Below are 23,359 nucleotides of genomic sequence, written 5' to 3'. Positions count from 1 at the left end.
AATTGGAGCATACTACCACAAACACTGCATTTAACACAGATAACAAGCAAGATCAGTAAAAAGAAATTAAAAAATGAGTCATGCTATTCTAATTAGAAATGGGAATCATTGGACAGTAATATCCGCAGTGGCGTTTGTTTGCATGTGTGTCTGCGTGTCTGGCTTTAGCTAATCGTGATGCAGCAGCAGGAGGTAGAAATCACATTTGCTGTTTTGTGCCAGATGTTTGGTGTGTCTCCATTTGGTCAGCGCTTTGTGTCCGTCTGTGCTACAGCTTCCATATCCTTGGTTACCTACCTGCAGACTTTCCCCGCTGTTGCTTTATTGCAAAAAAATCAATTGTGTTTCAGACGGAAGCTTCATAATGTTGTTCCCCAGCTGCCTTATTGGTTGTTATTTGTTTCTGCTGCCTGATCTAATCTCACTTGGAACATTCTCTATAACATGTGTAATTTTTTTTTGCCAGTCTCAAATGTGTTTTTTGAACTCTCCCTTTAACATCTTTTACCCCTTCATTCTTTATGTCAACAGAGCAGAGAGCCACCAGCATATCGGAGCAGTCACATGAAAAAAGGTATTTATGCCTTTTTCATTTTCATATTTGATATCCTCTGGGTTACAGGGTCGGTGGTTGGATCCCCCCCGTCTCCCCGCCACATGTCCAAGTGTCCCTGGGCAAAGAGACACTGAACCCTAAATTGCTCCTGATAGTTAGCTTGCACCCTGCGTGGTAGCTGCTGCTGCTATCGGTGTGTGAATGTGTGTGTGAATGGGTGACTGTGTACAAAACAATGTAAATCGTTCGGGTCTGTGAAAATCCAGGGGGAATACCTGATTATAACGACAGCTTTGTTTATATGTAATCCAACGGTCCCGGGAGCGACGTATGTGGGTAACCATGACGACCAGGTTGCTTGGTGACAGGAGGGAACCCTTCTGAAGTTTTCTTTGTTTTCCCTGAGACTCTTTCTGTCTGTCCTTTGTGAAGCCCAGATGTTTTTATGTGCGTTATCCTTCTAGTTTTTTTTTGTTCTTTTCTTTTTCTAGTGACGTACAGATCAGCGTGACCCCGTTATTGTTTTTGCTGTGTTTCTAGTGCGTCATCTTGCCCCTGTGCCATTTATTTTCAGAAATGAAGCAGCCATTGCAATGAATGAATGTGTTCTATGTTACAATGCACACAAGCCAATTACCTGTTTATAAATTGAAAGAAATTCAGAATTTAGTATAAAAAAATGACAAAAAGTGTTGCTGTAGGGGAGAACGGGGTAATATGTCACACAGGTTGGTTGTCACAATCGTTATATTTCGGAACCAGAAGGCACTGTCTGTGAGGGGTACACATTTCAAGCTTCAATTTAATGTAGGAATGACAATTGAAAGATGTTTAGGTGATGAGCAATTCTCACTAGAGTAAAAAAGTGTGCCTACTTACCCCGTTCTCCCCTACATGGCAGCCTCTGTCTGTCCTTAGAGGGAACTAGGCACTGATTAAAAGCAGGGGAACATCCTTTTCCTTTTCCTGTTCCACTCGGACTATTTTCACTTACCAAACCATGCCAACTGATACACGGTTTCCACTCCCAGCCAATGCATGGAGAAGTGACCTGATTGAACTGGAACACTTCACTAGCTCCCTCTAGTGGAGGAAACCAGGAAGTGTGTAAGGTGTAAAAGAGACGGTGTAAAAGGCTGTAACAGCAAGCTCTATTTCTGAGTTGAACACTTTGATACATTTTGTTTGTGTGTAAAGTGAACAACAAGATCTTTCCCTTTTGATATTTTATATTCTTTTAATATATTTAATATGTTTTATTCTTTAATATTGTATAACTGTGTGGCCTTTGTGGCTTCTGATCAGTTTAATAATAATGATCATAATGATAATACACAAAAAAATGTAATAGCGCTTTTCTGAGCACTCAAAGTTGCTTTCCATGGACAAAAGAAAAAAAAAATAATAACTTTAATTTACGAGCCTTTTTCTGTAAACGCTGGTACAGCTCTTTCATCATTCAGATTCATTGTAATTTTTAATATCTTTAAATATTAAAATGCCCCTGTGTGTCTCTGCATGTGTGTGTTTGCATGTGTGTGTGTGCACTGTGTTGTTTACAGGGAGATTAGGTTCCGTAAACGAGCCCAGTCTGCAGATGACGAGGGTGGCATGGAGCTGCCAGAGTCCCTCCAACATCTCACCCTTTCTGAGTTCCTCAAAGAGTATGTGTGGTGGGAGATCCAGCCCTGTACCCACTGTTATACTGTTGTCATTAAAACACACTAACCCTAACCAAAACCTTTAGCACAAGTGTTACAAACTCTCCCTCCCTCTCCTTCTAACCACAGTGCAATAATTAAAGGTGCACTATGCAGCTTTTAGGCAAGGGTCATTTAATTACATTTGCAGTTAGTTTACAAAACATATTTACTCTACATTTAATTCTTAGTATTGAATCATTCTATCATCATAAATCAAAACTAAATTATTTTGAGGAACCTGGAACCAAACGTAAGACTAGACTATGTTTGTAAACCAAACTGTGTGCCCTGCTGCGCCGTTACTTTTTTAACGGTAGCTTTCTAACTTCAAACAGTGTTCCAGGGATCACATTTTTCCTGGGAGGAAAGTTTGTTTATACAGTTATGAGACTATACCTTAGAAAATGTTTCACCTCTCTGACGCACCAAAAGTTACACAGTGCACCTTTAAGTTTTCAATGTCATCAAGAGTCCGTCTGATCGTCCAGTCTTCCGTCAGTTGTTGTTTTGCATGTGTACCGCCTCTAACAATTCTACTGATTTGAATTTCCTTTTATCTTTCACAGCACACAGTTGCAGAGATTTAACCCTTTTTCTGCATTTTACTGACTAACAAAAGATTTTGTGTGACCAGAATGTAATCTAAATTTCTTTCCCTAACATTTATCAATGTTGTTTTAGATGAACTGTTTGTCATTTCACAGGCAGGAATTTGCAGTTTGAACTAACCAACACCCTTTTATGCTCATTGATTACTATCCTGTATGTACTAAAAGCATAATATAAGATTATTTAGCTGACGCTGTATATTTCACACTTATATGGCCTGCCTCTATAACCACTTTTGCTTTCTCCTGTAGACCTACGCTCCAAAGAAATCAGGATGGCGGTTTTTGTTTTAACCTACTAACATGCAGTATGTTTAACATGTTAGCGTTTTAACTTAAAGGGAAATGCTAACAAATGGCACTGACATAGGTTTGAATCTTTTCTCACCCAGGATCGAAGAGGAGGAGTTGGATAAATACAACATCCCGACCAAGGCAGAGTCTGAGAAGTACAAAGTCATTCGCACCTTCAGTTTTCTCAAGAGCAGGATGTCCAGCACACGCAACAAGACCAAGGTAAACAAACCAAATCACAGACCACGGACCAAGGTAAACAAACCAAACCACAACCATAGACTACACATTCACTACAGTAAGAGGAATCACTGAACAAAACCGAAAGCCATGTTACCATACTGCACTACTCGCAGCCTATAGTAAAATACCTTAAAAAATACAAATGAAGTGTGTGCACGTGTGAATTTATTTACTTTTTTAAATTTGACTTTTTGTGGCTAAAGGGGTGTTGTGATGGATTTATTAAAGGTGCACTGTGCAGTTTCATTGGAGGGGGATTTGTTTACATTCACAGAGTCTGCAGTTAGTTTAAAAAGAAGAAGTACTCTACATGTAATTCTTAGGATTGATTAATTCTATAATCATAAATCAAAACGAATTTATTTTGAGGCACCTGGAACCAAACATAAGATTTTTGTAACCCAAACTGTTGACCTTGCTGCTGTAAACAACAACAGTGAAACAGTAACTTTTCAGGAAGCTTTCTAACTTCAAACAGTGTTCCAGGGATCACATTTTCCTGTGAGGAAAAACTTGAACACTGTAATAATATTGTTGTTATCTATTAACATGCTACTGTATCTTTCCTCCTTGGAAGTTAGTCACTAAAGCAAGGAGCTAATGTTAGCCACTCACATCACTGCAAATAAAGACTAAAGAAAGACAGGCCATTATCCCTGCAGGTTCTAGAATGGGATATGGAATGTGCCGGCTCTTGTCTTTGTTGCTCTGTGGGAGACACGACCAGGAAATGTTTTTTGGGGAAAACACCGAAGGTCAGAGTGACAGACCAAACACAACGTCCGGCCTCTCTTTCCTTGTAATGATTAATCCCCTGTTGTTGAGTCAGCAGCAGGAGCAACAGAAACTGGAAGCCCTGTCCGACCTGTGTGTGTGTGTGTGTGTGTGTTGGTGTTGTTTACTGCCACGCTCCATTTCCTCGTCTGACGGACTTCCTTACGGCTTTAGGGAATAAAAGGCGGGGGAGTCCTTAGCTCCAGGCTCACATAACTAACGCCTATAACCTGATCTCAACTCAGTTTTGTTTTCAGTTTTTTTAATATGAACTAAAGGTCTATTTTTTTGGGCTCAGAGTTCTTTAGGCTGTGGTGGTGGTGGTTTGTCACAGTGAGGTTTTGGTCTCTTGTTTTGTGTCCGTATGGCCTCTCTGTTTACGCCTATGTCTCTGACCTGGTTCTCCAAGGGGAAAGGGAAGGAGAGGGAAGCCAAGGATGGCGGCAGCCCGATGAATGGACATCGCTTCAGCACGGGATCATGTTTGGGCCCCAACGTGTGTGTGGTCTGTGACAAGCCCGCGTCCGGGAAGGACCTGCTGCACTGCCCCAGTAAGTATTGAGCTTATAAATTCCAAGAAATGTATATTTTTCGCAAAAAAAAATCAAAAATTAGCTAAACATTTTTAAATGATTTCCTAGGTTGCACTGCTATCGTCCATAAAGGTTGTAAGGAATCCGTGCCCCCATGTTTGAAAGTGAGTATTGTTTCAAACTGTTGAATTATTGTTGTTAAATAATGGTTTGAACTTCTCACCTCGACTGGAGCAAGCCGGTCCTGTAGTGGATTGTTTATATGGTGTAACCGGCCTCTCTCTCTCTGTCTCTCTCTCTCTCTCTCTCTCTCTCATTTATCTAACTTAGAAACTTCAGGATAAGTATGCGGTTACCATGGTGAAGAACAGGACTGCATCCCTCCCACAGAGTGAGTTTACAACACAACGGGGTCGACGGTCACCAACTAGTTTTTACTGTCAAACATTGTCGCATGAGAATTACCAGTTTGTAAAGATATTGTGGTGTGCGTGCGTGCCTGCGTGCGTGCGAGCGAGTGAGTGAGTGAGTGAGTGTGACAAGTTTGGACATATTAATCAAGTGAAGCTAACATGGCTGGACAAGTTTAGTGTATTGGACAGGCTAAAATGAACAGGTTTAGTTAATATAATAAATAAGTTGTCATTTGTTTAACTTCATATTATTGACTTATTTTATCAAGTGTTTTTTTTATTTCTCTGATTTTTTTTATTGTATTCCATATGTTTTTATATTCATACCATTTTGTTTTTCAATGTAAAGCGCTCTCGTAATGCTTCCATGTTATTTATATATTGTAGAGCACGTTGAGCTGCATTTCTTGTATGAAAGCTGCCATGAACAAATCAAGTTTATGATTTTCATAATTATCTTTCCCCTCCCCCCCATAGATTTCACAGTGCGGGACAGCCCTCCTCAGTGTGTGCTCCCTGTCTCCACCACTCTCCCCCTCATGACCCCAAAGGAACGGAAAGACACCTCGGCCCAGTCCAGCCCTCTATCTGGAAGCTTCCCAAACAGTGACAGGTCATAGAGCTCTCACACCTTATTAATAACATAATAGTTGGTTGCCTGGACACATATCAAATTGATGTGAAAGTTATGTTTTCACCTTATAAATTGAAGCTATGGGTCTATAGAACAATGTTGGTTTAAGTGATAAGAAACCAGACCAAATTCTTTTTTTCTTTTTTTTTGCCCATCTGCCAAAATGGCCACAATGGACATAATGCATTTTTGAAGGTCTTAATTCATGTTAAAACATTTATTTGTTTGGTTTCTCGACACTTGAACCAAAACTGTTCTTTGGACCCTTACCTTCATTTTAGAAATAAAAACTACATTTTCGCATAAAATTGAAATGAAAACAACATGTTACCCATATACGGCCCCACTCACTATCATATTTTCGGGGGATATTGATAAAGATTTTGGGATAATAACTGCTGTCTATGTTTTACTCTGTGTATAACAGTCGACTGAGTGAGAGTTCAGAGACAGAGTGCGATGGCTGGAAGGTGAGCGGTCGGTCTGAGGAGCTCCTTCCCACTCCAGTGTCCTCCACCTCCACTGACTCATCCTTTGGTGAAGGTAGGACATGAATAAGGCTCTGATGAAATATGATTTATATTTTTACACTTGATTTACAGTTTAAACATGGAATCATTGTTGTCATGCACACAAACTTTGTAAAAATAACTTCATTGACTTCATGACTTCATTGTTTTCTGATCAACGGGTGATTGTGAGAAAAACGTAGTTCCTGCTAAAAACACAGAGAATACAATTTTTTTAAGCAGCACTTATGTATCTGAGATGATGGATTTGAGTTCACATACAAAAGTAAACTAAACTGCACATTTTAGGTTATAGGTGCACATAGATTTAACAAACGTTGTAATAAATGGAAGACAAAAATTTGCTATTTTTTTTTTAGTAAATGTCATGAACACTGATGAGTGAAACTGAATCTTGGATGTTTCTGTTGAAAGTGACCCTACACCTCTGTCTCTCTCTCTTCAGACTGTATTGATGCGTTTGACTACAGCGACCTCTCGGTTGATGCGGTGGAGTACGAGGCTGAGTCGTGGAGTTTGGCTGTGGAGCACAAGTTCAGTAAGAAGCAGGAGAAACGTGCTGTGAAGAGGCAGGATGTGATCTATGGTGAGCAGATGGCCCGGTCTGGGAAACAACGACCACTGGAATGTGACATTTTTTCCCTGCCAGTGTCGGTATTTCCTATATAAAACTGCTAGCCTGTAACCCCATACAATTGTCTCGTAAAGTTGTGCGTCAGTAGCGGACTATTAAGTTCTCTGGTATGATATAGTGCATGTGTTTTTCTATGTGGCACACTCATTTAAGGTAGAGCCAGCAATTCTGGAGAACGCTTGATCACGTCAAAATCACTTTTCTGTCAAAATTTGTGAATATCTCCTCACAATCCACAACCTGTCCCAACATGTCAGTTTAGAAAGCCTTGGCTGTGCAGTAACTTCTTCAGCGCACACATAGTACGGACTGGTAGCAAATGGTGAGTGAGATATTCACTGATTTTGACCAAAAAAGAAGATCATGTCAACAAACATTCTCCACAAAATCGCTGACACAATCTTTACCGTCGTCCACTGGGTTCTAGCGTCGGTGGTTCGATCCCCCGTCTCCCCGCCACATTTCGAACTGTCCCTGGGCAAGACACTGAACCCTAAATTGCTCCCGATAGTTAGCTTGCACCCTGCGTATAGCTGCTGCTATCAGTGTGTGATTAAGGTGAATGTGTACAAAGCAATGTAAAGCACTTTGGGTCTGTGAAAAACCAGGGAAAAGCGCTAAGTGGAGTCCATTTCCCATTTGTCAGATTAATGGTAGATTCAGCGATTCTGGAGAATGCCTGTTGTCAAAATCAGTGAATATCTCCTCACGATCGGCTACCTGTCCGTACTTTATGTGCGCTAGAAGAAATATCCTTTTAAAATGTATACGTGTGTAACGTGTGTGACAGAGCTGATGCAGACGGAGCTCCACCACCTGCAGACGCTTCACATCATGGCGGAGGTGTTCCGTCGTGGCATGAGGGAGGAGGTGCAGCTGGACAGGGAAGCCGTGGAGAGAGTCTTCCCCTGTCTGGACCAACTGCTCCTGCTACACCACGCCTTCTTCAGCGCCATGAGGGAGAGACGCCACAGCTCGGCCAGCACACAGGGCCACAGGAACTACCTCATCCAGCGCATAGGGGACGTCCTGCTACAACAGGTTAGATAGCTGGTCTAATATTGGGACTAGCAATTTTTGCTATCAGGTGTTACAGTTGGAACGAAAAAATATGGGCATCATAGTGGGTGGAAGGTAGGTGAATGTCCAGGGCCAAATTAGAATAAAAGTTAAATTTTTTTAATTTTCTAAGTAATAAGTTAAGTTAATTTAAGTTAATTCAATGTTAGTAAATTGTACACATTGTACACTCTTTTTGCATATCCCCTCTCAAGTTTTCCACTTTGTTAGGGGGTCAGGGCTCAGGGTCAGCCATAGTACAGCACCCCTGGAGCAGTTTGGGGTTAAGTCCCTTGCTCAAGAACACAATGGTAGAGATGGTCGGCACAGTAGATGTAATACCAGCCACCAGTGTATTGACTAGCTTTGCATTTATTTATTTGTTACCTCAATTATGAATGAATCAGCGTCATGGCTACAATGTCACATAGCATAATATCTGTGGAAACCTATCAAAGCCTAAAATCATGAAACAAGTGGCCTTTTTTAACCCCATTTATCGATAGTGACGTTATTGTTTGTAACACTATGTTAATGACGGATTGTTGTGGGTACGACTCATGTATGGGGCGCAGAGTTTTGTGCTACACCACTGGGTTAAGTTAATCTATTGGGGTGTTTGTTTATATGTTTTTTCTGCAGTTTTCAGATGAGAACAGTGAGAAGATGAAGCAGGTGTACGGAGAGTTCTGCAGCCATCACAACGAGGCGGTCGGCTTCTTCAAAGAGCTTCAGCAGCACAACAAGAGATTCCAGAACTTCATCAAGGTATTTATTTAGCCTTTTTCCCAGAGCATTTTTTATTTATTTTCAAAATTAAAGCATTCCTGTCTTTCTGCTCAGTAGAGATGTAACATACAGGGGCATCTTGTGTTATTAGAATATCATGGAAAAGCAGATTTTTTCTTTAATTGAATTAGAAAGTGAAAGTTCCATATATTATAGATTTATTACACATAAAGTGAAATATCTCAGGCCCTTTTTTCAAATCCTTTTTTTTGATTGGCCGTATGAAATATTCTAATATTTTAAAATGCTGGATTTTTTGGAATTTCATGAGCTGTAAACTGTAATCTGCTAAATGAAACCAAAAAAGGCTTGACATATATAACTTTATGTCTAATGAATCTAGAAAATATGTAACTTTAACTTTTCGAAATTAAATTGCAGAAGAAAATTGAGCTTGTCCATTATATTATAATTATAATAATATGAGATGCACCTGTAACTTTTGTAAATGTACTTTTTTTCAAGCAACAAGGTAACAACTCTTTGGTGCGACGGCGGGAGATCCCAGAATGCATCTTGCTTGTCACTCAAAGGATCACCAAGTACCCAGTGCTGCTGGAGAGGATCCTACAGTACACTCAAGGTCAGTGCTGTTACTGTGCTGCCCTCTACTGGCTACTGGTTACTATGATCACAAAAGCTACGCGCTAGCCAATAACAGTTTAGTTTTAGTTAAGTTTAGTTTATTTCGATCACATAGATACACATTACAACATTACATACATTAATTTACATAAGTTAAAAGCACAAAAAAACTAAAACAAACTTGTCATCTTAATTTAATTTTTGTGAATGTCGATAGTTAGCCTGCTATCGGTGTATGAATGTGTGTGTGAATGGTAACGTGTAAATGGGAACAGGTCTCCCTTGCAAAAGAGTCTTCGGACTCAATGGGATATACCTGTATAAATAAAGGTTAAAAAAAAAAAAAAAAAAAAAAAAAAAAATTGACAGTGCTAATACTCAATAGTACTGACTGAAAAGGTTGAAGCGCTTGCTTATTGCATCCAACCTTTTTATATTATATTTTATTCATTTGTTTTTGTAGGTCCCTCAGGATCTTATCATCTTTTCTTTTTTTTAAGTATTTATTTATATTTTTTACACATTTTACAAATTTTAACCCTATATGTCTCGACTGAAGTTGGGAAAAACAAGATAAATCTTTTCATATATCTAAATGTCTCCCCTCCCTGGTCCCCACAGAGCAAACCGAGGAGCACACAGACATCTCCAGAGCTCTGGTTCAGATCCGGGGGATGATTGCCTCTGTGGACCTGAGTGTCAGTGAGTGGGAGAGGCACCAGAGGCTCCAGGAGGTCTGGGGCCGCATGGAGAACCGCAGCGCCGCCAAGCTCAAGAACGGACACACCTTCCGCAAGCAGGACATGATGTTACCGGGACAACAGCTCAAACACCAGGGCCCGCTGCTGTGGAAGACCGCCACGGGGAGACTCAAAGGTCAGACAGACAGACAGTAAACGCTCTTGTTTAGGCTGTTGGAGAAGTGGGTAGGGAGGTCGACCACTGGGTTGCAGGGTCGGTGGTTCGATCCCCCGTCTCCCCCGCCACATGTCAAAATGTCCCTGGGCAAAGAGACAATGAACCACAAATTGCTCCCGTTAGATAGCTGCTGCTATCGGTGTATGAATGTGTGTGATTGGGTGAATGTGTACAATACAAAGTAAAGCGCTTTGGGTCTGTGAAAAACCAGGGAGAAGCGCTATATAAGTGGAGACCATTTGTTAGATTAAAGGTGGAGTCAGCGATTCTGAAGAATACTTGGTGTCAAAATCACTTTTTTGTCAACATCAGTGAATATCTCCTCACGATTTTTTCCCACTCCTATAGACATCCTGGCACTTCTCCTCAGAGACACTCTCATCTTCCTGCAGGAAAAAGACCAGAAGTACACATTCGCCGCAGTGGTACGCACACACACTTTCATATTAACATCTGTGTTGATTCTCAAATACACAAATGCGCAGCTTTTAAAGGTGCTCCGAGGAACTTTCAGATTGTGTAAATTCTTGCACCCCCTTTGGACAAAAGCAGTAGTGTTTTTTACAATGCCAGCTGTAGTTCCTGGGTGAGCGTACCCATGACAAAGGCATTAAGAAAAACTATATAAAAAATAGCATTCTTGCACTGATGGTCTCATTTGCTGTTAGATGTCATTTATGATCATCAGAGTGAAAATGAGACTGTTTCAGAAATATTTAAAAGTTCCTTGTAACACCTTTAACATCACCAAGCTGTGACTTTGTAATGATGTCACACCCTATTACCTGTACTATTCTCTCTCTCTCTCTCTCTCTCTCTCTCTTTCTCTTTCTCTCCCCCTCTCTCTCTCTCTCTCTTTCTCTCTCTCTCCCTCTCCCTCCATCCCTCTCTCTCTCTCCCTCTCCCTCTCTCTCTCCCTCTCTTTCTCTTTCTCTCCCTCTCTCTCTCTCAGTCCCATTATATTGTCTATAATATATTATCTCTTTAATGTCCCTTAGGACCAGAAGCCTCCAGTCATCGCGCTGCAGAAGTTAATCGTGCGAGAAGTGGCCAATGAGGAGCGAGGGATGTTTCTGATCAGTGCTTCAGCCGCAGGGCCGGAGATGTACGAGGTCCACACCTCATCCAAAGAGGAACGCAACACCTGGATGAGGCTCATTAGGGAGGCTGTAGAGAGGTGTGTGTGTGTGTGTGTGTGTGTGTGTGTGTGTGTGTGTGTGTGTGTGTGTGTGTGTGTGTGTGTGTGTGTGTCAGGGTGTGTGTGTGTGTGTGTGTGTGTGTAAGTCATCTGAGGTGAAGCCTTTAGGGAGGCTGTAGAGAGGTGTGTGTGTGTGTCAGGGTGTGTGTGTGTGTGTGTGTGTGTGTGTGTGTGTAAGTCATCTGAGGTGAAGCAGGATATTGAGAAGTACAAGTTCAGATTTAGCCATTTGTGTACATTTGTCAAGCTGTTTTATCTGTCACATATACAGTATGTTGAAAATGAAAATAAAGCTATATTTAAAAAAAATATATAAATTCTCTGCTCAGCTGTCCGGAGGAAGAGGAGGAATCCACCAGTGAATCAGAAGAGGAGAAGAGAGCGTCAGAGGCTCGCACTCAGAAGATCCAGAAGTTCCAAGGTATTTGGAAAATCAAGTTCTTAATACTACATCTGACGATAAGGATCTTTATCTTTCATTAGGCATACCATTGGGACGTACTTTTACCTATTTAATTTCATCATAACAGTGTGCCTTGATCTTGCTTTTACATCCATCGCATCCCTGTTTGTTTTCATATGGAGGCTACGTCGATGTGACGTCACTACCGGTGCGCACTGGAATTAGTGCATGTTTACCATAACACAATACAAATTCTCTGACCTCCTATGACTTCATCCTGTGTCCTACAGAGAGCCTGCTGATCCAGGACCAGCGTATCTGCTGTGGGCTGGAGGAGAAGCTTCAGATCCAGGCAGAGCTCTGTGCTCTGAGCGGGAGGAGGGCCGGGGCTGGGGATGGGGACGCCTCGCCGGGCCAACAGAGACTACTGGTCAACCCGCTGTGTGAGGAGCCGCCGCAGGCCGCAGTGCTGCTGGCTGCAGCGCTGCAAGAGGGTGAGACATGGGTTTAGATATATACTGGACACGTTGGGGATGCTCCGGTGGTGTAGTGGATAGAGCGTGTACCATATCAGCTCCGTCCTTCGTTGCAGTGGTCGTTGGTTCAAATCCGACCCGTGGACCTTTACTGCAGGTCATCCCCCCACTCTCTCTGTCTCCCCATTTCAACTCTGAACTGTCTAATAAAGCTTGAAAATGCCAACATATTTTTACTGGACACAAACACTTGCAGAGTTACAGTGCAGTGTAGTTTTTTTTTTACATGGAAAGAAGAGAGAAAAAGTTCAATATTATACATTTCCGTTTAATATTGAATTAAACACATTAGTCTAGTTTTACATTTGGTTCCAGGTTCCTTACAATAATTAAGTTTTGATTTATGATGATAGAATTATTCAATACTGAATTAAAGTAAATATGTTTTGTAAACTAACAACATGATCTGCAAATGTAAAACAAATCCCCCTCCTCTGAAACTACACACTGCACCTTTAAATTTAACTCTTTTGTTTTGTCATCGTCTCCCAGCCGAGCGCCTGAAAGCCACTCTGTCGTCCCAGGCCTGCTCTCCATCCAGCCACAGCTCAGACTCCGACGCAGACTGTGTGTTCCCTCTGCTCCTCCCTGCTGCTTCGCTCCCACACACGCCCTCCCCAGACCCCCAAAGCTCACCTGAAACCCCCCACACCGGCGAGGGCAGCTGGGACAAATCCCTGGGTCTTCCTTCCCAAAGTCTCTTGGAAAAAACAGACACGAACCACGGCATTGATTTCAAGGTACAGAACACATTTTCTGGACATGTAAAATCGATTTAGCTTGGGGTGTAGTGGTTAGATACCCCCTCCCCCCCCCATAGAGGCTCAGTCCTCTTCACAGCAGACCACAGGTTCGAATCCGGCCCGTGGTCATTCTCTGCATGTCATTCCCCTTCTCTGCCCCATTTCATCTCTGTCTCTCCAAACTATCTAATAAAGCATAAAAATGCCCCTCGAAAAAAAATCTACTTAGCTTGTAGCCATTCCCTCTTTGAAGTTAAATATTGATGCTGTAATATGGTGTAATGGAGGTGCAGTGGTGTAGCAGAAGGTATTATACTGTAGGGTCATTATTGCCTCTCACAAGCCCATATTCCCATCTAACAGAATAGCCGCCATGTTTTTTTTTTCATTTCTTCACAGATGTGTGTGGTGGCTCAAGATTGCCAACAGTTGTTTTGAATAATTTAGCACAGTCTATTAGAATTACATTTCGTCGGGCCCCTAATGCAGATGAATCATTGATGAGCTCATAACAAGAGGGGAAGAAGAAGTCCATTCAGTTCTAAGAGGTATCGCGCCGCCATTAAAAATGGATATTTGGAGACTTATTCCAATTACCACCGTGCCACAGTTGTGCTACCGTTTGCAGCTTTGTGTGACCTGTGAGGTAAATGGTGGTGAATGCATATGAGAGGGGAATCATTTTCTCATCCACTGCAATGGGATAATTTAACCTTTAACAGTGTGGTAGAACAGAGTGTGGCCTCAAGGGGGCGCAAATGTTGCACGAATGCAACTTCAAAATGTCCTTTCTCTCATTAGCTTTCCACTGGAAGAAAATAATTTGACTTCCCTGAGTAGATTGTAAAGTGTAAATCAGTATTTAGCAGAGAAATTGTGACATTTACTTGGAATTCAGGAATTTTGGAGACTACTTGTCAAAATGAATTTTTGATACACTATACTGTATCTCCTCATGATCCACTACCTTTGCACAAAACATAATAATAATCAAGTATTAATACCCAGCTAATGCTCTTTAAACAGGCATGTTGCTAGCTACGGTGGGCCCCCTTTGTTTGACATACCCTATACCAGTTTACAGAGTCTAGGCTGTGTATTAACACTCATTATTCACTGATTTAGAAAAAAAAAGTAATTTTGACAACAAGCATTCTCCAGAATCACTGACTCCACCTTTAAATCCTGCATGTCAAAACAGCAGGCTTTTTAAATCTGCATGTGTGATATATATTTCTTTCCTTTTCAACAGGTGTCCCAAAGTGTCCAGAGCCTGACCCAGTTGCTCTACAGTCTGCAGGTGAGTGCATACCACACATACACACAGAGCTCGATTAACACCCTGCTCACACTCACACCCCCTCATCTCTATTACCATCCAGTCAGCCAAGTCAGCAAACAAACAGCCCTCTTGTGTTCACACTGAGAAAACAGACACATGCTATGTTAGTGTCACACTCACTAGAGAGATGAAGGCTTTAGTATTATACCTTGCACGCTCCAGTAAACAGAGTACCCACCAGTCTGTTTCTGTGCGCTAGGCTATTTGAAGCTAAAGTTAGCAAGCAACAGGAGCAGGAAATGTATTGATCTTGTCTGGCACATACTGTATAGCAGGGCCTTTTGTTTCACATGCACATCTATGACACTTCTCTTTTGGTATAAAATGTAAATTTTTTCACAGCGAGAATGCATGCGTATTTGCATTCGGGGCACGTCATGTGATCACAATGATATTTTCATATTCAAAGTTCTTGTGGAAGCTGAAAACCACAGTTCTACCAGTGGCAGTGCAGTGGGCATTACGCCATGGTAAACAGATCATCCTGGTGCCCTCCTGCCCTGACACACATACTGTGTATAAAAAGTCAGGGCAACCTACCCGTTGACCCAGATCCTAATTTCCGTCACGTTTTGCCAGTCAAATCACCTCGTCTTTCTGCCTGTTGTGAGGATGCAGATGTGGGCAAAGTGTTGGTTGAACCTTTGCATTTCCACCAACTGCCTTTGCCTCTCTCTTTTATTTTTTTATGTAAACTTTTGATTGTTTTATTTTAGACTACAAGGAAACAGTACAGGTGATAATTCATGTTGCATACTGATCAGATAGCCATGCCTTTTATAAATCAACTGGCAATGGCTTGAATCTAACCGACATTGATTAATATGAGAAAGTCACGCACTATAGCTTTAACAGTTGTGCTAAAAAGGGTTACAACATGGAAACAGATGGGATGATTACGAAAGACAGAAAATAACCAGAATGGATAGAGATATTTATACAGCCTGACAGGTAGAAAAAGTGAACCAACCAAAAATAAAGAAAAGGCGTTCAACTCATACACAATATAGTACAAAAAACACAAAGAAACAGCATATACAAAAACACAAAAAAAAAAAACAGAAGACAAAAAGACGATTTCCGACGAATTTCTAACTACCGCCATGATATCCTTAAACTACATTTCCCTTTTCCCCTCTGTGTGTCCCAGGCCACGGTGACGCTGCAGGACAGCTGCTACGAGGTCCAGAGGCTCCTCCTCCAAGAGGCGGGCCGCCCCTCCCCCCGCGCCCCCCGCCACCATCGCCCCCACCTGCCCAGTATCCGCGGCAACGCCCTGCAGGAGCAAGAGAAGCAGCGTAACCAAGAGAAACGCAAGGAGGAAGTGGCGCTCGCTCGCAAGCTCCACGAGAGACTTCGCCAAGACAAGGAGCGCTGGGAGAGAGAGTGTCTGGCCAGGGAGAGCCAGCAGGGGGAGCAGGAGAGCAGGTATATCCACACTCAGACTGTTTCAGAAATATTTAAAAGTTCCTCGTACGGAGTGCTCCGGTGGTGTAGTTGATAGATCCCGTACCATATTGGCTCAGGCTTCATTGCAGTGGTCGTCGGTTCAAATCCAACCCGTGGACCTTCACTGCATTTCATCCCCCCTCTCTCTCTGTCTCCCCATTTCAACTCTGTACTATCAAATAAAGCTTGAAAATGCCCAAAAATAATCTTTAAAAAAGTTCCTCGTAGCACCTTTTAAAGCTGAGGTGGAGGATTTGGGGAGAAAATGGCAGTTGGGATAGAGATTTGAATCCAAATACCTCAACCGCTCCACTTGTTCTCTTTGGTCCCTCCCCTATGGTCCCTCCCTGACACGCTCTACACCAACAAAGTCGTGCCAAAGTGAATGGACAGTCCCAACAGCCAATAAGAACAGAGAATCGGAGCCTCGCTCTGATTGGTCAAAGTGTACAGCTCATGTTAATTTTGACCAATCAGAAATCACATACCCCAGCTTTAAGTAAAACTAGAACTGCAAGCAGTTGTGAACGGGGGCCAAGCCTCCCACGCGACTCTGGATCGGGCGTCGTCGTCCGCGGCGCCGGCCCCTCGCTTCACGGAATCCGGGGATGTAAAGTTTTTGAATGTGGGATGTTTGGTTTGGGAGTTATAGACCAAAAGGCAAAAATAATGGCAGAGAAAGATGCTCAAGTGTGTTTTTGGCGCCCCCTTTTGGAGCAATTTAAGGAAAAAGTAGAACCAGCCTGAGAACCATAGGACAAACACATGTGTGAAGTTTGGTGTTAATAGGATAAATCGTTTTGGATTTAGGAGCAGTTTGGTACAAGGTAGCTAATGTGCAAATCTTTAAAGCGCTACCGTTTGGTCTTCCGATGGTCGTAGAAAAATTCTTTACACAACATTTGCTCGTGGGAGTCGGTAGAGCATAATGCTTTTGGTTTCGTCGAAATCGGAGAAAAACTGTAGGAGGAGTGTGTTTTGGTGACTGACACAGTTTTTGCGATGTAGCGAAAGAAAATCCCATATGCAAATGGGCGTGGCCTATCTCAAAAGATGCAGCTGACTTGTGGGCATCTGTGGATATAAAGTGTTTGAATGTGGGATGTTCGGTGTGGAAGTTATAGCCCCAAACGCGTTTTCTTTGCTTTTTGTGGTTTTGACGCCCCCTATGGATGACATTTGCAAAATTACGTTGGGTAGAAAGATGCGGCTCAATGTACCGAAGAAGTGGATGTCAAGTTTTTGAATGTGCGATGTTCGGTTGAGGAGTTATAGCAAAATCAAATTGTCAACCTCTCCATTGTAAAGACACTTATTTGAATTTTCCCATTTTCCCGCCGAAAGACTTAGGAAATGGCGAAAACAGGCAAAAAAATTGAAAAACTCTTTTTTTTAATAAGTCCGGCCCACAAAGGAATTTCTTGCCCATATTTTTTTGATAGACTCAAGTATGCCCCATGATAGTCTCCCTTGAGTTTCAAGAAAATCCCTCTTTTTTTTTTTTTTTACAGATTTTCGCAAATTTTTAAAGCGCTACCGTTTGGTCTTCCGATGGTCGTAGAAAAACTAATTGACCAACTCTTGCTCGTGGGAGTTAGGAGGGCATAATGCTTTTGGTTTCGTCCGAATCGGGCGAAAACTGTAGGAGGAGTATGTTTTGGTGACTGACACAGTTTTTGCGATGTAGCAAAAAATGTATATATACGCAAATGGGCGTGGCCTATCTCAAAAGATGCAGCTGACTTGTGGGCATCTGTGGATATAAAGTTTTTGACTGTCGGACTTTCGGTGCGGAAGTTATAGCCCAAAACGCCTTTTCCTTTGTTGTAGCGCCACCTAGTGGCTGGGATGTCTGAATTTTTTCGTCTGCGTACCAGGCACGGACCTGGATCAGCCATGCAAGTGGCATGTCCCAACCCTTTATGGTTTGGGCTGCAGCACCACTTTTACGTAAGGAAAAATAAAAAGAACTAGAACTGCAAGCAGTTGTGAACGGGGGCCAAGCCTCCCACGCGACTCGGGATTGGGCGTCGTCGTCCGCGGCGCCGGCCCCTCGCTTCACGGAATCCGTGGATGTAAAGTTTTTGAATGTGGGATGTTCGGTGTGGGAGTTATAGCCCCAAACGCGTTTTCTTTGCTTTTTGCGGTTTTGGTGCCCCCTATGGATGACATTGGCAAAACTGTGTTATGTAGAAAGATGCAGCTGACTTGTGGGCATCTGTGGATATAAAGTGTTTGACTGTGGGATGTTTGGTGTGGAAGTTATAGCCCCAAACGCGTTTTCTTTGCTTTTTGTGGTTTTGGCGCCCCCTATGGATGACATTTGCAAAACTGTGTTTGATAGAAAGATGTTGCTCAATGTACCGAACAAGTGGATGTCAAGTTTTTGAATGTGCGATGTTTGGTTGGGGAGTTATAGCAAAATCAAATTGTCAACCTCTCCACGTTTTTGAATTTTCCCGCCAAATAGTTCGAAACAGGAAGTGAAAGTGCAAAACTAATTTGTTTAATAAATCCGGCATACATAGGAATTTCTTGCCCATATTTTTTGTATAGACTCAAGTACGCCCCATGATAGTGTCCCTTGAGTTTCAAGAAAATCCCTTTATTTTATTTTTTTAAGGAATTTTCGCAAATCTTTAAAGCGCTACCGTTTGGTCTTCCGATGGTCGTAGAAAAATTATTTGACTTACTTTTGCTCGTGGGAGTCGGTAGAGCATAATGCTTTTGGTTTCGTCCAAATCGGGCGAAAACTGTAGGAGGAGTATGTTTTGGTGACTGACACAGTTTTCGCGATGTAGCGAAAAATGTATATATACGCAAATGGGCGTGGCCTATCTCAAAAGATGCAGCTGACTTGTGGGCATCTGTGGATATAAAGTTTTTGACTGTCGGACTTTCGGTGTGGGAGTTATAGCCCCAAACATGTTTTTTTATTGTTGTAGCGCCACCTAGTGGCTGGCATGTCTGAATTTTTTTGTCTGCGTACCAGGCACGGACCTGGATAAGCCCTGCAAGTGGCATGTCCCAACCCTTTACGGTTTGGGCTGCAGCACCACTTTTACGTAAGGAAAAATAATAATAATAATCCCTACAAGAACAATAGGGTTCCCTGCCCCGCAGGGCTTGGGAACCGCGTTGCTCTGCAAAACGCGGTCCCAGCCCTACTCGGGCTTGGCCCCCTAATAATAATCCCTACAAGAACAATAGGGTTCCCTGCCCCGCAGGGCTTGGGAACCGCGTTGCTCTGCAAAACGCGGTCCCAGCCCTACTCGGGCTTGGCCCCCTAAAAAACTGATTTGATTTCAGGATAGAGGAGCGGGAGCGGCAGTGCCACCTAGAGGCAGAGCGGCTGCGGTGCGAGCGGGCCGAGCTGGACCAACAGCAGGAGGAGTACCAGCAGAGTCTGGAGCGGCTCAGGGAGGGACAGAGGCTGGTAGAGAGGGAGCGACACCGCATAGAAAGCCAGGAACAGCTGCTGCAGACCTGGAGGCACAGCAGACAGAGGAGCCTGCCCACTGCTGTCATCCCCCACATGGTCATACCGCTAGACGGGCATCAGGTACTAAGGGGCAAGGGACACACACACACACACACACACACACACACACACACACACACACACACACACACACACACACACACACACACACACACCTCACACAGGTGTTTGTTTACTTTGTCCAGGGATTTTTAAATAACTTCTTATGCTTTAATGTGCCAGGTGATTACTTATATTAAAACAATAGTTTTTTTATTACAATTTTTCTGAAATGTTCAAGTAATATGAACATTTTTGCCAATATATAACTCAATCTAGATGCTGTATGAAGCCAGAGTTAACATCTATTTTAGTTTTTACAAAATTAATTTTCTACAGAACAGATTTATAGTGAAAAAATAATAATAATGTTGACATAATGAAATTTAAAGATGGTTGTACATGATGAATACACAGACACAGACAAGTCATAGTAAATAAATAAAATAAATGTACATATTCGACCTTGTATTTCTACTAGTATGAAAGAGGCCTGCAGACAGTGTCTCGCCTTAATCTGAAGGCTTAAGTCAAGAGGCTCTCAGTCCTGCCTCTCTGCCTCTCTTGACCCTGACCCTGCTGTGTGCTAGATATGCAGTTTATATAGAGTATTTCTCAGCTGAAATCATTAATGCAAAGCTTTTTTTCTATCTGGCTGAGTTACGTCTGTCCACTTGTTTAACAGTGAATAGCTCAATCCCCCTCTCTCTCTCTTGATGTACAGCCTGCGATAATGAGAGCAATTTCAGCATCATTTGTCTCGGCCAAAGCTGAAGCAGTGGCTGGCTCCAACTCACCAATAAACATCTTAATGATTGATGATAATTAAAGCGTTGCAAATAAAAAGCTCCCCGACAAAATAATTAAAACCTGGAGGCGCGTAGCTCAAGGAGGGCCAATCAATCGCCCGTCGGAAAAGGGGGCGACTTAAATTATCGACACTTTGTTTGGGAGAAAAAAAAACGTGGCGAGTGAAATGTCCCCTGCAGCTGGTATAGGATAAAGGGTCCACTGTTCTTTCTCCCAGTGCCCTTTAAGGCTCAATCTACCTCACATTCAGAAGACAGTGGCTGGTGGTGAAACTAACCCTCCGTTCCAATTCGTTCCCAATACTTTTTTGCTATTTAGTATGGTATAAAAAAAGATTTAGGATGTCCCAATTTGTGTGGTCAGATTAAGTATGCTTGAAATTAACCGGATGTCTATTATATCCGGCCGAGACTTTTAGAGTTGAAATCAGCATGCAATTTGGGCGATTCTGACCCACAATCCAATGCGCACCGGAAGTGACGTCACATCGACAGAGCCTCCGAGTGAAAAGTGTTTTTAAGAACAAAATCGATCATAAATCAGACAATTGACAACATATGAACACATCTGTTTCTGTAATCTTCCGAATAATGCTAAGAAGGATTATGGAAAGTTTAGTTGAGGTTCTCAGTTCAGCAGCAGGTGTGTCTGTTCAGAAGGCTCATACAGAGAGAACACCAGCGGACAGACAAATGAGCAGACGGGTGGTGTTACAGTATTCCCGCCCTCCCTCATTAATCTACACATAGCACACAGGGCTTTCCACTGACTAGACCTGATGAGGCTTATTTATCCTGGTTCATCTATTTTAGTCGGTGCAGCGGCTCTGACACACACACACACACACACACACACACACACACACACACACACACACACACACACACACACACACACACACACACGTACACGTACGTGCTACGGCTGCATTAACAAAGGCAGCGGAGGTCTTAATGTTCCTCCTGCTAATGTTTTACCCAGAGGCAGCGGTTCACAGGGTCAGAGGAACGATCGAATGACGCACACACACACACACACACACACACACACACACACACACACACACACACACACACACACACACACACACACACACACACACACACACACACACACACACACACACACACACACACACATTCTTCTACTTCTATCTTTGTGAGGACACTCACTCAAAGATGTGAGGGAATGCATTATGTCAATGCATTCCCTATAGCCCCTTACCCTTACCTTAAACATCAGAACTATATGCCTAACCCCAACCCTCATACTAACCCGAACATAAACCCTATTCATAGCTGAACCTTAAAACCTAGTCTTAACCGTCAAACAGTCCCTTAAAGAAGTGAGGATCAGGCAAAATGTCCTCACTTTCCGAAAATGTCCTCACTCTGATGGTTAAAAGCTAAAACTGGTCCTCAGGAAGATACCTGTACAAGTACAGGTACACACACACACACACACACACACACACACACACACACACACACACACACACACAACGGCACACAGTTTTCTAATTAGCCTTGATGCCTCGGCTCAGCAGTGGAAAGGCCATGAAGATTGAACATCTTAGTGTTAGCAGAGGACAGGAGGGAGGGTTCTGCACGCTGCCCTAGTTACACACCTTTTCCCTGTACATGAAAAGGGTCAGTTCACCCAAAATGACTAATCCCCCCCACCCTCCCCTCCTTTGCCTCAAGCTGTATCTTACTTTTATTAAATATCCATGTATGGACAGCCTTACCTCTACACCACCTCTACAACGGAGATTCCTTTCTGGCAGCGTCAAAGACATTGAAGAATTACATTTATTAAACTTGTCTGCAGCACTGAAATAGCCACACACACTTTGAGTTAGGACAGTCCACAGAAACACACTATGAAGAGTTAACATGGGATCCTAATATAAACACAGTCAGGTCTGCTTATTGTCCACAGTAAGTCGTTTTTCAATGGCGCATGAGAAAGTTGAATTATATTTGATTTCATTGTATTGGGGGAAGGGACAAATATCTCAAAACCTGTTAAAGTAAAACAAATGATCTGTATACACTATCTAGTTAGTATCACATATTCTAAATACCAGTAAAGTGTAATGGGAACATTTATTTTTTGTGAAACTTCTTTGCAGTCAATCTACAGTATAAAGAAGGACTTGTGTGTGTGTGTGTGTGTGTGTGTGTGTGTGTGTGTGTGTGTGTGTGTGTGTGTGTGTGTGTGTGTGTGTGTGTGTGTGTGTGTGTGTGTGTGTGTGTGTGTGTGTGTGTGTGTGTGTGTGTGTGTGTGTGTGTGTGTGTGTGTGTGTGTGTGTGTGTGTGTGTGTGTGTGCGTGTGTCTCGCCAACCGTTCCTCTGATCTACTTCACACTTGGCGGTTGTACCACAGAGAACCCAACGTAGTGCTGAGTGTAAACTTGTACGGGTCAGCAGTTTTTTGTTTTTAGAAAACTGTGAAAACCCAGCTGGATTTTGGTGTACATCTTTCTGTGCTGTTGCCATAGCCTACTGTTGCTTGGTTAAGGCCAAAAAAAGGCACGCCACTGCTGTTAACAGCGTGACTAAACGGCCATCAAAATGCAAGCTGGAGGGGGGGGGCGCTCATGGTGTAGTGGTTAGAGTGCGCCCCTAACCCCCCCCCCCCCCCCCCCTCTCCATAGAGGCTCTGTCCTCTTCGCAGCAGACCCGGGTTAGAATCCAGCCCGTGGTCGTTCTCTGCATGTCATTCCCCTCTCTGCCCCATTTCATCTCTGCCTCTCCAAACTGTCTTAAAAAGCATAAAAAATTGCCCAAAAAATAAATATAAACATAATAATCCAAGCGGAGGGCACAGGCACATCCCCTAAACCACACTCATTTTCACTCTTTTTAATGACAGTTCTGGAAAAGGAAATTGATCTGAAGGTCTATAAACACAGACGTTTATGGGGTTCTGCTCGTTAAAAATCTTAAAATATATTTCCGGCTCCGTGGCTGTGAATGCCTCGGTGCATTTGAAAAGGGCATTGTTGAGCTGGTCTCACTGCTTTAGAATAAACTATCAATCCTTTCTTTAGAGGCTCTCA

At 42.7% G+C, this 23,359-nt stretch overlaps 1 protein-coding gene across 1 annotated transcript in view; it reads left to right on the top strand.

The window, feature by feature from the left end:
* arhgef28a (Rho guanine nucleotide exchange factor (GEF) 28a) overlaps window positions 1-23,359 on the top strand; it is a 60,438-nt gene that overhangs the window by 29,968 nt on the left and 7,111 nt on the right. The window contains exons 15-35 of the mRNA XM_080046346.1: window positions 532-574; window positions 2,119-2,220; window positions 3,260-3,383; window positions 4,588-4,729; window positions 4,820-4,875; window positions 5,042-5,102; window positions 5,602-5,737; window positions 6,186-6,301; window positions 6,734-6,874; window positions 7,713-7,963; window positions 8,624-8,749; window positions 9,236-9,353; window positions 9,977-10,231; window positions 10,622-10,698; window positions 11,272-11,450; window positions 11,801-11,892; window positions 12,165-12,368; window positions 12,903-13,150; window positions 14,406-14,453; window positions 15,646-15,923; window positions 19,254-19,506. Coding sequence (XP_079902472.1) covers window positions 532-574; window positions 2,119-2,220; window positions 3,260-3,383; window positions 4,588-4,729; window positions 4,820-4,875; window positions 5,042-5,102; window positions 5,602-5,737; window positions 6,186-6,301; window positions 6,734-6,874; window positions 7,713-7,963; window positions 8,624-8,749; window positions 9,236-9,353; window positions 9,977-10,231; window positions 10,622-10,698; window positions 11,272-11,450; window positions 11,801-11,892; window positions 12,165-12,368; window positions 12,903-13,150; window positions 14,406-14,453; window positions 15,646-15,923; window positions 19,254-19,506 — 3,050 coding nt within the window. The remainder of the gene's footprint in view (window positions 1-531; window positions 575-2,118; window positions 2,221-3,259; window positions 3,384-4,587; window positions 4,730-4,819; window positions 4,876-5,041; window positions 5,103-5,601; window positions 5,738-6,185; window positions 6,302-6,733; window positions 6,875-7,712; window positions 7,964-8,623; window positions 8,750-9,235; window positions 9,354-9,976; window positions 10,232-10,621; window positions 10,699-11,271; window positions 11,451-11,800; window positions 11,893-12,164; window positions 12,369-12,902; window positions 13,151-14,405; window positions 14,454-15,645; window positions 15,924-19,253; window positions 19,507-23,359) is intronic.

This window comes from Ammodytes marinus, assembly GCF_949987685.1.
Source record: "Ammodytes marinus genome assembly, chromosome: 18".
Taxonomy (NCBI): Eukaryota; Metazoa; Chordata; class Actinopteri; order Uranoscopiformes; family Ammodytidae; genus Ammodytes; species Ammodytes marinus.
This window is presented reverse-complemented; position numbering and strand designations above follow the sequence as displayed.